Source organism: Biomphalaria glabrata, chromosome 13 (assembly GCF_947242115.1).
Source record: "Biomphalaria glabrata chromosome 13, xgBioGlab47.1, whole genome shotgun sequence".
NCBI classification, from domain to species: domain Eukaryota; kingdom Metazoa; phylum Mollusca; class Gastropoda; family Planorbidae; genus Biomphalaria; species Biomphalaria glabrata.
In genome coordinates this window covers 30,496,243-30,509,288 of record NC_074723.1, presented here as the reverse complement: position 1 = coordinate 30,509,288, position 13,046 = coordinate 30,496,243, and the positions used below count along the sequence as shown (strand labels likewise).

Below are 13,046 nucleotides of genomic sequence, written 5' to 3'. Positions count from 1 at the left end.
AAGGCAAAGAAAAAAAAGAGTTAAATAAATAAATTTTGAAATGTTTGACAATCAATAATTTGATTGAAAAGTATCGAAAACAAATTACTTTAAAGTCTGCTTGCATTAGATTACTGAGATTCTGACATGGTTTTTGCTATAGCATAACTAGACATTTTTTGGATACCTCCATTAAGAAAACATAAAGGAAAAATGATCATGACTCCTCCATGGGGGAACCACATGCAATAACATTATATGTATTGAATTGAAACAGACATATAAAAATCCTCAATTAATATTCAATCCATCATCCTACAGGAGGGACTTCATGGGTGGTACATTCTTCTTCTTCTATCCAGCTTGTGTGTGTGTGTGTGTGTGATGCTGAGCTGTAGGCGATTTATCAGAAGTGATGGTACATGGTAGGAATACGTGGTAAAATGCTTAAAAGAGGGTTGAGATTCCTTGACTGTTGATTTAATTAACTTTAATTTGTTGAATCATTTTATACAGAATTACAAATAGTTATCGAACAATGAAGAGTCTTGCTCAAATGCCACATTTTAAGAGGCAAATAGTCTCGATGTTAATTGCTACGATTTTTTTAGACACAATCATATGCTAAATTGTGGAGCAGTTTTGATTGTTTCCCTTTGTATATTGTAATTCCAATGCATACATCAATCAAGTTGCATAACTCATTTTTCTTAGAGGGAAGACCTTTCTTGGCGATACCCAAGAAATCTAACCTTGAAGGAGGTCAAGGACGAGACCAGAGCTGCCAGATTTTCTCTCAACGCAGACGACGATGACGAACAGTGAGTTTATGGGCCAATAGGCCTAGATTCAAACAATAACAATAATCTATTTATCAAGAAATAATGTGACTAAAAAATGAACGTGAAAAGTTTCGCAATTTTGAAATGAATTCCGTTATAAATTCTCTTCAATAAGAAGATACCATATTCTTTTATAAACGTAATACATTTTTTTTTTAATTTTCACTGTCACAAGATAAGACAAGGGTCATGTCAAGAGAATTTCCTATTTTTCCTTCTTCAAGCTATGACAAATAATATTTGAATATTGTGAACTACACATTTTGAAAGCTATTTAACGCAGCTTAACAATGCAAAATAAAAATGAAATTATTTGATATGTAGAAATATCCATACATTTTGAATTATAAAATATGAAGTGTGGGATACCCTTTGCAACAATTTCAAATTTAATTACATTTCATTAATTCTTTTACAATTTTAGACACCTAATGATTTCGATGTAGGTCCAATATTATAAGCCTCGTCACCATAAATACTATAATTTTATTGTCATAAACCAGTGATGCCCAAAATACGGCCCGAGGGCCACATCCGGCCTGTAAAGTGATTCCATTCGGCCCGCCGAAACGTCTTCCCAATGTGTAGAAAATTGCCCACAAAAATATTTTTTTTTTAAAAAGGAGTTGAAAAATATATATTTCCCTATGTTAGGATCTCACTAACTCTCTGATGGATTTGTACCATGACCTTTAACATTTGTGCGTTTACGATATGAAACTCTGTAGAATCTAAAGTGAACGGACCTTTACATTAGTTGTGGAACATGGTAATAAGCAATGGACGTAATAATATTGGTAAAACAACTAAAAAAAAACTGTCAGGTGATAGCCATTGTGTTTTACGTAATTTGTATAGAAGAGATAGAGAATCACATGGCTAAATGTTGTTTGTTTACGATTGGTGAATGAGGTCCATTAACGTTTTTGTTTTATAAAGAAAGTCTGACTGTTTAAGAAACACATTAAACGTCTTTATCAAACAAATAAGGCGACATTCTTGGTTTGAGCTGCGAATAAAAGATTGTTAAACTACGTCTAGTGATTGGTGGATTTATGAGAATATTAACCAACCAAGAGACGAATATGTGTCGCTGGTAAAGCTGGCTATAATGTTGCTCGCATTGTAGGTAGAGTAATGAAGCCATTTTCCTAAGCGTAAAAACAATATACTTCAAATTTCTCAATAATTAATGTAAGTACTAGATCTACGGGTTTCTTATAGTTTCAAGTCAATTTCATTAGGTTTTGTATCTTTTTGGTCTTGTGGCCCGCGACACGGCTGTCGGAAATTGAAATAGCCCGCAGGACAAATTTGGTTGGGCATCACTGTCTTAAACCAAATAATAAAATGTGTGGTTTTTGATAAAATATCATTCAAACATGCTAAATGAAATTTTAAAAAACGTACGTGCAGGGGCGTAGCTAGGGATTTGGGGGCCCGGGGGATGGACCTCTTTGGGGGCCCGGGGGATTGACCTCTTTGGGGGCCCCTTGCATTTTGACATTCGACATTTGACATGAGATAATGTACGCAAAAAATATATAAGCCCAAATCAAATTGGTTCAGTATGTCAGTAAACTTAACAAAAAATAATCATTAAGACTCTTTTAATGAATAATACCGTTGTTTATTAGCTAAATAGTGCACAAGTGACAAATCTCAATTCATATCGTTTCACGTCGTGCATTCTATAACAAATCTATAGTATTTGTGACTTCACTGACATCAAAGCCATGATAAGCCTTTCTTGCGTCATTGTGCTCCTGAGATAGCTTTTGATGAACTTGAGCTTGAGAATGATCTCTCACATGACGTAATGGAAGCGGCCTGAGTTAGCGGTTTGAGCACACGTAATTACCATATGAAGCCTGTTTCCGCAATATGTCTATTGGTGATTGTATTACTGGTTTACAATATTTGTCAATCAAATATATTAATTTATGTATTTAAAAACAAATTTCGGACACCCATTAGGGGGCCCCCCTCAAGTGGGGTCCCGAGGGGATCTTCAAATTCTCCTCCCCCCCATCCCCCCTTTGCTACGCCACTGGTGGGGGGGGGGCATTAAAGAGATTATACTGTCTCTGCCATGATCTAAGTAACCTTTATGCCAAGTTTTATCAAGATTGGTCAAAAGGTTTTGATTTTTATTCGTGACATACAAACATACCTACATACGCCTTACTTTCTGCTTTAGGGTCTATAATAGTCTATATATGAGATACCAATAAGGCCTACCTTCGAGTCCGAAGATTAAAGAGGAATGCAGTATTTTTCCTGTTGGTCGCAGCCCCAGCTGTGCCTTACATATTTTGCCACATCCAGGGCAAAGCATACCCATTCTCCCACCAAGTGGTCTATTTTAGATACTTGTGTGTTTAATGGAGCAACGTCAAAATTTTAATTCTACAGTTATAAAAAGTGCTCAAAAACTATTTCATACTTCCGTATACTGTAAGACTGATACACCAAAAGACCTGGACTGTCGTTTGGTCGTCTCTATGGTGCCGGGTTCATACCCATACAGCTGACATCCCCCCGTCCCTTGCGGAGGGTCTCAAACATTGGTAAACATGTCCAACAAAAACAGCAACAAAAAAAGCCTGCTATTTGTCTCTTTGTTTCCATAAATAAAAAATGAAATGATCCTTCTAAGTCCTATCTACATGCTCTGTTATTTCCATAGGAGATCGAGGGAATTATTTGTTCCGTTTTGTGACAGCTTTTTTTTTTATGTTAAAATTACTTATTTCCTAAAGAATATTTTTTTTGATTTTTGATTTTTCGAACAAAGCAAGCGCTTTTGTATTTGTGCTGTCTGTCCGTCTGTATGTTGTTCTTTAGACAAGCAATTAAATTAAAAAGCACTATTAAAAAAAAAACAGTGCTCTGGGTATGTGCTTTGGCTACTTTTGGTATTCATAAGACGTAGTTATACAAATAAATTAACATATATACAAGTATGCACATTATGAACATCATTTCAAAAACTATATCTTTTACGTAGTCTTCTCTCCAACTTTTACACTCTGTGTTATTTGCAAAATATAAATACTAAGTAGTTCATGATTTTTGTGAGCATATTATAATTGAATGAAATAATAACAACCATCCTAAATAACCACCATTACTTTAAAAGAAATTGTAAAAAAAATAAAAAATTATGACTTGCTGGGGAGATCACTCGTCCTTTTTTTTATTACACTCTCCAACATAACAGTTTTTCAGAGAGAGTTTTTTTTTTTTTTTTTTTAGTTTTTTGTTTTGCAAAGAAGAAAGAAAACCTTTTTATTTTCTGTTTGATTTGGATGTTTCAAATTTTACAGATTTTCCAACAGTACATGTGTCCACTGACTCATCTGTACTTCAAACTCATAATTATGTGCGTGTGTGTGTGTGTGTGTGCATATATAGGATTGACTTTTATCTCTAATTAACATCGTATCGTATATAGCTTATTTAGTTAGATTTACCTTCAGGGACACACGAGTTAGAAAAGAATCAATGAAAGTACAAACGCAGTAGTGATCTTTCCCCCGGGACAGACGCAATGATGTAGTGTAGTGATCCTAGCAACACACCAATGGTGTAAATCCATAAATGTTGAAAAAAAAAGACACCCGTTGACACTATTTGTCAATCAAATATATTAATTTATGTATTTACAAACAAATTTCGGACACCCATTTGGGGGCCCCCCTCAAGTGGGGGCCCGGGGGGATCTACAAATTGTCCCCCCATCTCCCCATTTCCCCCACCTTAGCTACGCTACTGCCGTACGTGATACTCAAGGATCAACATTTCTTCACAGGTTTACTACGTACACAATCCTAGATAAAATCTTTCAGTCCATCCCTGGAATGGACAATGTTCCAGACCCAAACCTGATCGAAGGCTACGGTGGAAGATTTGGCTCGGTAGAGGATCCAAGTATACCACTGAAACAAGGATATTACCACCGTTACGAGAGATGGGACCAAGCTGGAGCTATGGGATCCGACGTAAGAGCTTCGTGTTTTGTTTTGTTAGTCTGTTTTTTGTTGTTGTTTTTTTTATATTGTTACTTGTTTGTTTTTTTCCCTTAAAGTTATCAAATAGTCCTGTAGATATTTGGTGGAATGCTTTTTCTCGAGAGTTTTTGATTCTTGGGTTGTTCTGTGTATTTAACGGGATACTGATACTTAATTACGATATTTTGTGCTAGGTTTGATATCGATGTTTATGTCAGCATCGATACATGGGTGGACATTGATACGTGTGTAAATATTGATATTTTGGGTAAACAATGATACTTAGTTGAATATTTTTGTGTTCGTTGATTCATGGGGGGTGTCAATATTTGGGGGACGTTCATTTATGGGTAGGGGATGTTAATATATGGGGGACCTTGATTTTAGGGGGCTGTTATTATTTGGTGAACGTTGATTCATTGGGGGTGGGGAGGATTTTAATATTTTGAGGACGTTGGTTGATTCATATGGAAATTAAGGAATGTTTGTGCGTTTGCAATGAAGCAGCCCTATGAACAGCTTCGTGAGGTGGACATTGATAGGCTTACAGAGAATCAACATCTCCTCCAGATAGTGTAAAAATTGGATATTGTCATATTCAAGAAGGCGCGGCGCCTCCTTGGAAACGTCCGCGGAAAGGCCAAGGACAAGAGCGATAATAGCCTCCAGAAGGCTAGTACAGTTATGCTCTAGCGAGCGTACCTGCACATGGTGAGGATGGAAGAAAGGCTTGCTAACCCTGTCCCATCGTGGGCTCGGTCTCCGGCCTTTCATGGAATATGCGTAATCCATTATATTGGCATGGAGGCGCGGTGGCTGAGCGGTAAACCGGAGGTTCCGGGTTCAAATCCTGTTGAACACTGGTCTTTTTAATCTCGGGATCTTTGGGCGCCTCTGAGTCCACCCAGCTCTAATTAGTACCTAGCATTAATTGGGTAAAAGTAAAAGCGGTTGGTCGTTGTGTTGGCCACACGACACCCTCGTTAACTGTATGCCGCAGAAACAAATGACCTTAACATCATCTGCCCTATAGACCACAAGGTCTGAAAAGTGAACTTTACTTTATTGTATTGGCTAAAGGGACCTTGACCCATGAGCAAACGGACGTGATTAAATGATCATCTAATTGATGGAGGCCTTCAAACGGGTCGGTGAAGAGCCAACCCTACATTCTTGCCACGGGATAAAATCCTTTCCTGAGGCAAAGGTTCATAAAAGGACTTATCTCGAACATTTTCGGACACTTCGAAGAAGAGGCCCTTCTGGATCTCAATGATCAAAAGCTTTGTTTTATTGAATTGACTTCATTGGCTAGATGTATCATATTCTATATCGACCTGTTAGTATACGGGATAAGACTCAATCAATTCCCTCATTCTCATGTACAATTACCAGCACATATACAACTAGAAGGAAATGAGAAGGCTGACACACTCGCCAAGAGTGGGAGAACTAACTCACAAATAAACTCTACACTCTATCCAGAAGAATTGAAGAAATTAATTGTAGATAAAATAAATGAGAAATGGACGAGCTCTCATCCAAATCACAAGAAAGATGACGCTTACTATAAGCTATCCCGACAAGACCAACGTCTAATCTTTCGACTCAGGACCGGGCACAACAGAATGCGACAACACATGTACCGGAAGCTCAAAATTGGAACCAGTGAAATCTGCCCATGTGGAGTATCACCAGAGAATGCCGACCACGTCCTCCAAAACTGCTCTCTTTACCAAGAGGCCCGTATAAGACAATGGCCCCAAAACACCCCAATAGAAAGAAAACTATATGGAGAGCTCCCTGATTCGGAAACCACTGCGCAGTTCATCTTATATATTGGTCTAGTCATCTGAACGCTCCAACATAAAAATGAGAACGAAGAAGAAGAAGAAGAAATGTACAATTAATCTGTTCAAATGTACATGCCCTCCTTTTCCAAAATTAATCTTTTTCGCTTTATTTTCCCTCTAGCTGGCCCACAGAGGATTCTCAGACCAGTACATGTTCGTGGCCATCAACACCCAGAATAGGATCGTCCCCATGGCCATGGAGGATTGTAAGAAGGGAGTGTGCACCAAGTACAGCAGCAGGGTCTCCTACGCCATCCCCATGGAGATTGTCTACCTGACACCCCTACTGTCTTGGAACCCTTACAGTATCGCCTACAATGACGTATGTACGCTTCCACCAGTAGTTAATGTTAAATATATATAATGAAAACCATGTCCACCGTTCATGGCTCTAGTATGCTGTATGTGCTTATTGGATTATTCCTTGTCCGTGAGATGTTCAAATTTAACTCCACACAATATAACCTGGTTGATAGAAGGACTTACTCTTCTGTTATTTCACTTCAGGATCCAACAAAGGCCACCGCTGGAGGTCGAGACGGTAACACAGAAGAGACAGCATACGACGGTGTTGACTTCAATCACTATTACAGGACACCTTCCAAATTTTTCAGCGGGCCTGTTTTAGAGCCAGACGACGCCGACACACCCAAAGCAGTTGTCAAAGTGAAGAATCTTCAGGTAAGCTAACTAGGTCAACGAAGTCATTAAACAAGTGAAATGTATAAGTACTTTAAAAAAAAGGTTATATAAGTGTAAGAACTCCTTACTAACAACTATAGCTCTCAAACAATATAATTAAATACCAATAATTAATTGACTAACTTATTTATTTTTTTATTGATTTTGTTTGTTGGGTCTAATCTTAGTGTGATGAACTGGCCGAAAGGATTGTATTAATAAGTTGATGAATTCATATGAAATGACGATCACACTTGCCGGGGATTATATGATTAAACTTGACAATTCAATGAAATGAAGAAAGAAACATCTCTCTGTATTCTCTTCAAACTTCTTTAATAACTTCTTCAACTTTCACATCAAATAAACTTCTTAATTCAATAACAACTTGACACTTCATAAATAAAACTTAAAGATACATAAAACTTCACTTAGTATAACTTCAACTTCAACTACTAAAACTTTACTTAATGGACCCGCTAATATCACAAAACTTATTACTAATCAAGAACTGAGCGAGGACCTCGACTAACTGACTTTCCCCTTATTTATACTTTCTTTGATCGTACATTCCAGAATCATGGAACCTTCTCAGATAATTATTTTAGTAACTTTGACCTTCTAGAAGCTGACGTGTGCTATTTTTCCCTTAACCTCTTTCTTTGATTGGATACCTAAAATTAACTTGTTTACGCTGGACACTTGCACTGGTTTGAACTCGAGCTTCTAGAAACTGGTCGAAATAGGTCACAGACTTGACTCGTGACACTTAGGTATGTGTTTGTTAGGTACAATCTTAGGTATGTGTTTGTTAGGTACAATCTTAGGCATGTGTTTGTTAGGTACAATCTTAGGTATGTGTTTGTTGGGTACAATCTTAGGTATGTGTTTGTTAGGTACAATCTTAGGTATGTGTTTTGTGGGTACAATCTTAGGTATGTGTTTGTTAGGTACAATCTTAGGTATGTGTTTGTTAGGTACAATCTTAGGCATGTGTTTGTTAGGTACAATCTTAGGTATGTGTTTGTTGGGTACAATCTTAGGTATGTGTTTGTTAGGTACAATATTAGGTATATGTTTGTTAGGTACAATCTTAGGTATGTGTTTGTTAGGTGCAATCTTAGGTATGTGTTTGTTAGGTACAATCTTAGGTATGTGTTTGTTAGGTACAATCTTAGGTATGTGTTTCTTAGGTACAATCTTAGGTATGTGTTTCTTAGGTACACTAAACAATTGCTTAAAGTTTTAACTTGATTCCAGAATAGGCGTGGGAGAAAGAACTTTTACAATTATCTAAGGGGACAAACCCTACATATTTATCTGTGAATACTGAAGGATTTCTGTCCCTTGTTGGTATCAATAAAGTAATTGATTACCAGTAGCTAATTTACTAACTGACTTTTTTTTTATTGATTCATGTATTGTCTTCGCCAACGAATAAATGTGCAAAGTTTCAATTTGATCCTAGAATGAATGTTGTAGAAATAGCCAAACGTGTACAAACTTTTAACCACAAAACACTTATACTTTTATTACTAGTGGTCAAAGGAGTTTTAGGACCCCCCGACTAAACAATTTTTTTTTCTATTTATACTTGTCTTATCGTCTTCTCTATAATCTAGAATTCTAGATTCTTTTTTTCCCCATTTTTTTCTAAACTGGGGGCGTATAAGCCGATGTAAACAATTGTTCCAATTGGGTGCTGCACCTGGCAGGGGCGCCGCATTTTGCATAAAGCAGATCACTATCAGTCATGGATCTTGTCAAAGACTTGTTAAAGATGTAGGTCTTAAAGGGTTAACATATTTAGCGTAGGCCTACAGTAGAATGACATAACGTTAATTAACCCACTGGCACCTATTGCGTTTGAGTTGCTTTCTATCAATGCAGTGAGAAAACCAGTGTTTAAAAAAAAAATAACTGTCCATAGCTTTCTTGGCCACTGTCTCTCTCCATCTGTTGCGGTCCAGAGCTATGTCTTCCCAATAGTCAGTATTGATGTTCACTGATTTGAGGTCACGTTTTATTACATCTATGTAACGGAGGTGGGGGCGACCAGTTTTTCTTGTGCCAGTCGCGAGTTGACCATAGAGGAAGACTTTCGGGATGCGCTTGTCCTCCATCCGGCGAACATGTCCAAGCCAGCGCAAACGGCGTTGTCTGAGGGCTGTAAAGATGCTGGGAATACCTGATCGCGCAAGGATCTCAGTATTGCACACTTTTTCTTTCCATGTGACATTCAAGATCCTACGGAGACATCTCAAATGGAATGAGTTCAGTTTTCTCTCTTGCTTTGCGTAGGTGGTCCATGATTCACTGCCATACAGTAGTGTACTCATAACGCATGCCTTGTAGACTTCCATTTTGGTCACCGTAGTTAGTTTATGATTTTCCCAAACTCTTGGCCTGAGTCTAGCGAAGGTCGAGGCAGCCTTCCCTATGCGTTTTTTTTTTTATCTCCTCTTCTAGAGACAGGTCATCTTTAATTGTGGATCCCAGATAGCAGAATTCGTTTACGCGTCCAGCTTGTTATCGTCTATGAGGATGGAGGGTGGTGCTGTAGCAGGTGGTCCCATAACATTTGTTTTCTTCGTGCTAATAGTCAAGCCATATTCTTTACAGGCCTGAGAGAAGCGGGACATTAATGACTGAAGTTCCTCTTGCGTGTGTATGTACAGTACGTAATTAGTAAACGGCCAATAGTAGCCTACAGTACCTACTTAAGGTACTATGTTTAGTAGCAAAACTAAGACCTGCAATGATAGAGGCGGATGAACACGTCAGCGTGATGTGGTACGGTATATGTAGACTCAGGGCTCGCATATGACACTCGCCCAGGGCCCCGCGCTCTGCAAAATCCGCCTCTACTTCCTATGCATGTTGTATAGCAAATGTTGGCGTGATGATCTAATTGATAGTTGTTATTGTAAAAAAAAAAAAAATTAGATTAGGGGGCCTCACAAGCATTCATTGAATTAGGCCCCGCAGGGCATCATACACTCTAGCTACGCCACTGTGTTAATTTAATTTTTACATTAGGTTACTTTATATCCCCCTATTTCTGTTAGAAGTGTTCATGTTTTGTACAGTTATTTTGTGGCCTTATTAACACTGCAGAATCAAATTGTCTGAGCTTTTCCTTTCTTAGCTCAGCTTTCTTGTATAGAGTTTGCAACTTAGACAATTTCATTTAGCGTCATGTATTGTAAACATTCCCAATAGGCTAAATCACTGGCGTATTTAAAGTGGGGGAAAGGGGGGAGTCCAAATTTGAAAAAAAATTCCCGCCACTTGAGAGGCCCCCAAATCAGTGTCCGAAATTTTTTTTTACATTAAATATTACGCCATTATCTCATGTCATGATGTCGAATGTCAAAGTGCTGGGGCCCCTTAAGAGGCCACCCCCCCTCCCCCGAGCTCCAAAATCCCTATCTACGCCACTGGACTAGATGTTCATTGATGACGTGTACACCGTTTTATTTTTCAGGGCAAAGTTGTCAACGTCACCGCCAGCGGCACGACGTTCATGCTGCGACAAATCGACGGGGGCGGGCAGATGCGCCTCAGGTACCCGATCCACCCGATCCACGGAGAGGGCAGCTCCAGCTGGAAGGAGCTGAGCGCCATGTGGGCCGTGGAGCAGAAGTATAGGCCCTACCCGTGAGTCCGCCAATGAAACACCAAACAATTGATCGCGCACACTGGAGCAGATTTTTTCCTGAGCTCGAAATTACAGTCCATTTGTCAAGTGTACGCTTACTCAATAGTTAGTAGATCTAGTATTGCACAACATAAGATAGATAGACAGACAGACAGACAGACAGATAGATAAGATAGATAGATAGATAGATCGATAGATAGATAGATAGATAGATAGATAGATAGATAGATAAGATAGATAGATAGATAGATAGATAGATAGATAAGATAGATAGATAGATAGATAGATAGATAGATAGATAGATCGATAGATAAGATAAGATAGATAGATAGATAGATAGATAGATAGATAGATAGATAGATAGATAAGATAGATAGATAGATAGATAGATAGATAGATAAGATAGATAAGATAGATAGATAGAATAGATAGATAGATAGATAGATAGATAGATAGATAGATAGATAGATAGATAGATAGATGAGATTATATTTCTCTTCAACGTTACTCTCTCGTTCACAAACAAACAAAATGGCGTGTATGAAGCAAGCATTAGTAGGCCTACAAACTACAAAGCAAAAATTTTACGAAGCATATTTTTTTTTAAAGCTAATACAAGGGAAAGAACTGCTCAATTACTGCCATATCGTTGAATAATGTATTATTCATCTCCCTTTTTCTTTATAAAAACAAAAACTAATTTAATAATTACCACTAAAATTATCTAATTGTTTGTGTTTTTATTTGTCGTTCGTGTGTAGTCATGGGCAAAGTGCAAAGTTTCAATTTAATCCGAGAATGGGAATTGGGAGTACAGAACTTGTTTAAAAAAAAGTAAATCCACCCAGACTGAATAAAAAAGGATTGAGTTAATATAATAATATTGAGTTAGACAAAATTTTAACATCGTGTGTGTTTAACCTCTATACAAAGTGGACTGTATATTTCTCTACTTATTTTCAAGTGAATGCGCGTTTGGAAGAGGGTAATTGCGGTAATTCATTTAGTGTATATATCTATGTTTATTTTTGTAATGTTAAGGATGCCGTTAAAAGATGGTGGGTTATCAAATAGCCGGAACTCCGGACATGGAGGCTTAAGAGGCTGACACATCACAGTATTCATACTATATACACACAGGCCTATTTACATGTGGTTAGCCACACGGATCTTGTTTCTCAAATGATGTACAGTTATTGTTTTTTTTTCCACATTCCACAGGATTTTAATGTACATGTATTGTTAAATGATTTCACAATGTCTACGTATTTATGTATAAATTAGGCGAGGGTACGGTGGTAGAGGGTGGAGTTGTGCTCGACCTAATCTAGCATTGTATTGACTGCTCAAATGTTTTAAAGATAATTTTATGTGAAAAAAAACAACATGTTTTCTGAAAACAAATTGGTATAGAACTGTGTACATCAGACATGAACTAAGTCTATCAACACTATGATGTGGCATACAAAAATAACGCAATGCATCACGTATGTGTTTTGTTTTGTAATGCACAATTGTAAAACGAATTTCCTCACGGATAAATAAGATTATATATATATATATATATATGTATATATATATATATATATATACACATCGTTAAAATATAACTAACCCAACCTAACCAAACGGTTCATCAAACTAAGAAGGTGAAGGTAGTGATTTGTTTTCAACCTTCCTAAGACTATTCATGAGTGATACTGCAACAGAATGGTACCAAATGACAGCCTCATTTAGAAGTCCTTTGTAGTTTCAATGACTTGAGTTACCTGCATGTCCAGTGCATGTTCAATACACTGATGCCATTGAATCAATTTACACTATTTGCACATGTTTTTGTTACTTGAAGAATGTATTGTAGCCTACTCGAAGGTTATTTGTTAGTGCACATTGTTTCAATAAACACTTTCTTCACACGACATATTCTCAAACTGTATCTTCATCTATCTTGGTTTATGTATATCCGTTATATGTATATCTGATATTAATTTTTTTTAATAGAGTCTAGCATGCTCCG

General features: G+C 37.4%; 1 protein-coding gene across 1 annotated transcript in view; it reads left to right on the top strand.

The window, feature by feature from the left end:
• Nucleotides 1–12,948, top strand: part of LOC106062022 (uncharacterized) — a 29,389-nt gene extending 16,441 nt beyond the window's left edge. The window contains exons 8-12 of the mRNA XM_056007561.1: nucleotides 694–800; nucleotides 4,636–4,825; nucleotides 6,809–7,009; nucleotides 7,195–7,368; nucleotides 10,856–12,948. Of these exons, the coding sequence (XP_055863536.1) occupies nucleotides 694–800; nucleotides 4,636–4,825; nucleotides 6,809–7,009; nucleotides 7,195–7,368; nucleotides 10,856–11,032 (849 nt within the window). The 3' untranslated portion in view covers nucleotides 11,033–12,948. The remainder of the gene's footprint in view (nucleotides 1–693; nucleotides 801–4,635; nucleotides 4,826–6,808; nucleotides 7,010–7,194; nucleotides 7,369–10,855) is intronic.
• The last annotated feature ends 98 nt before the right edge of the window (nucleotides 12,949–13,046 follow it).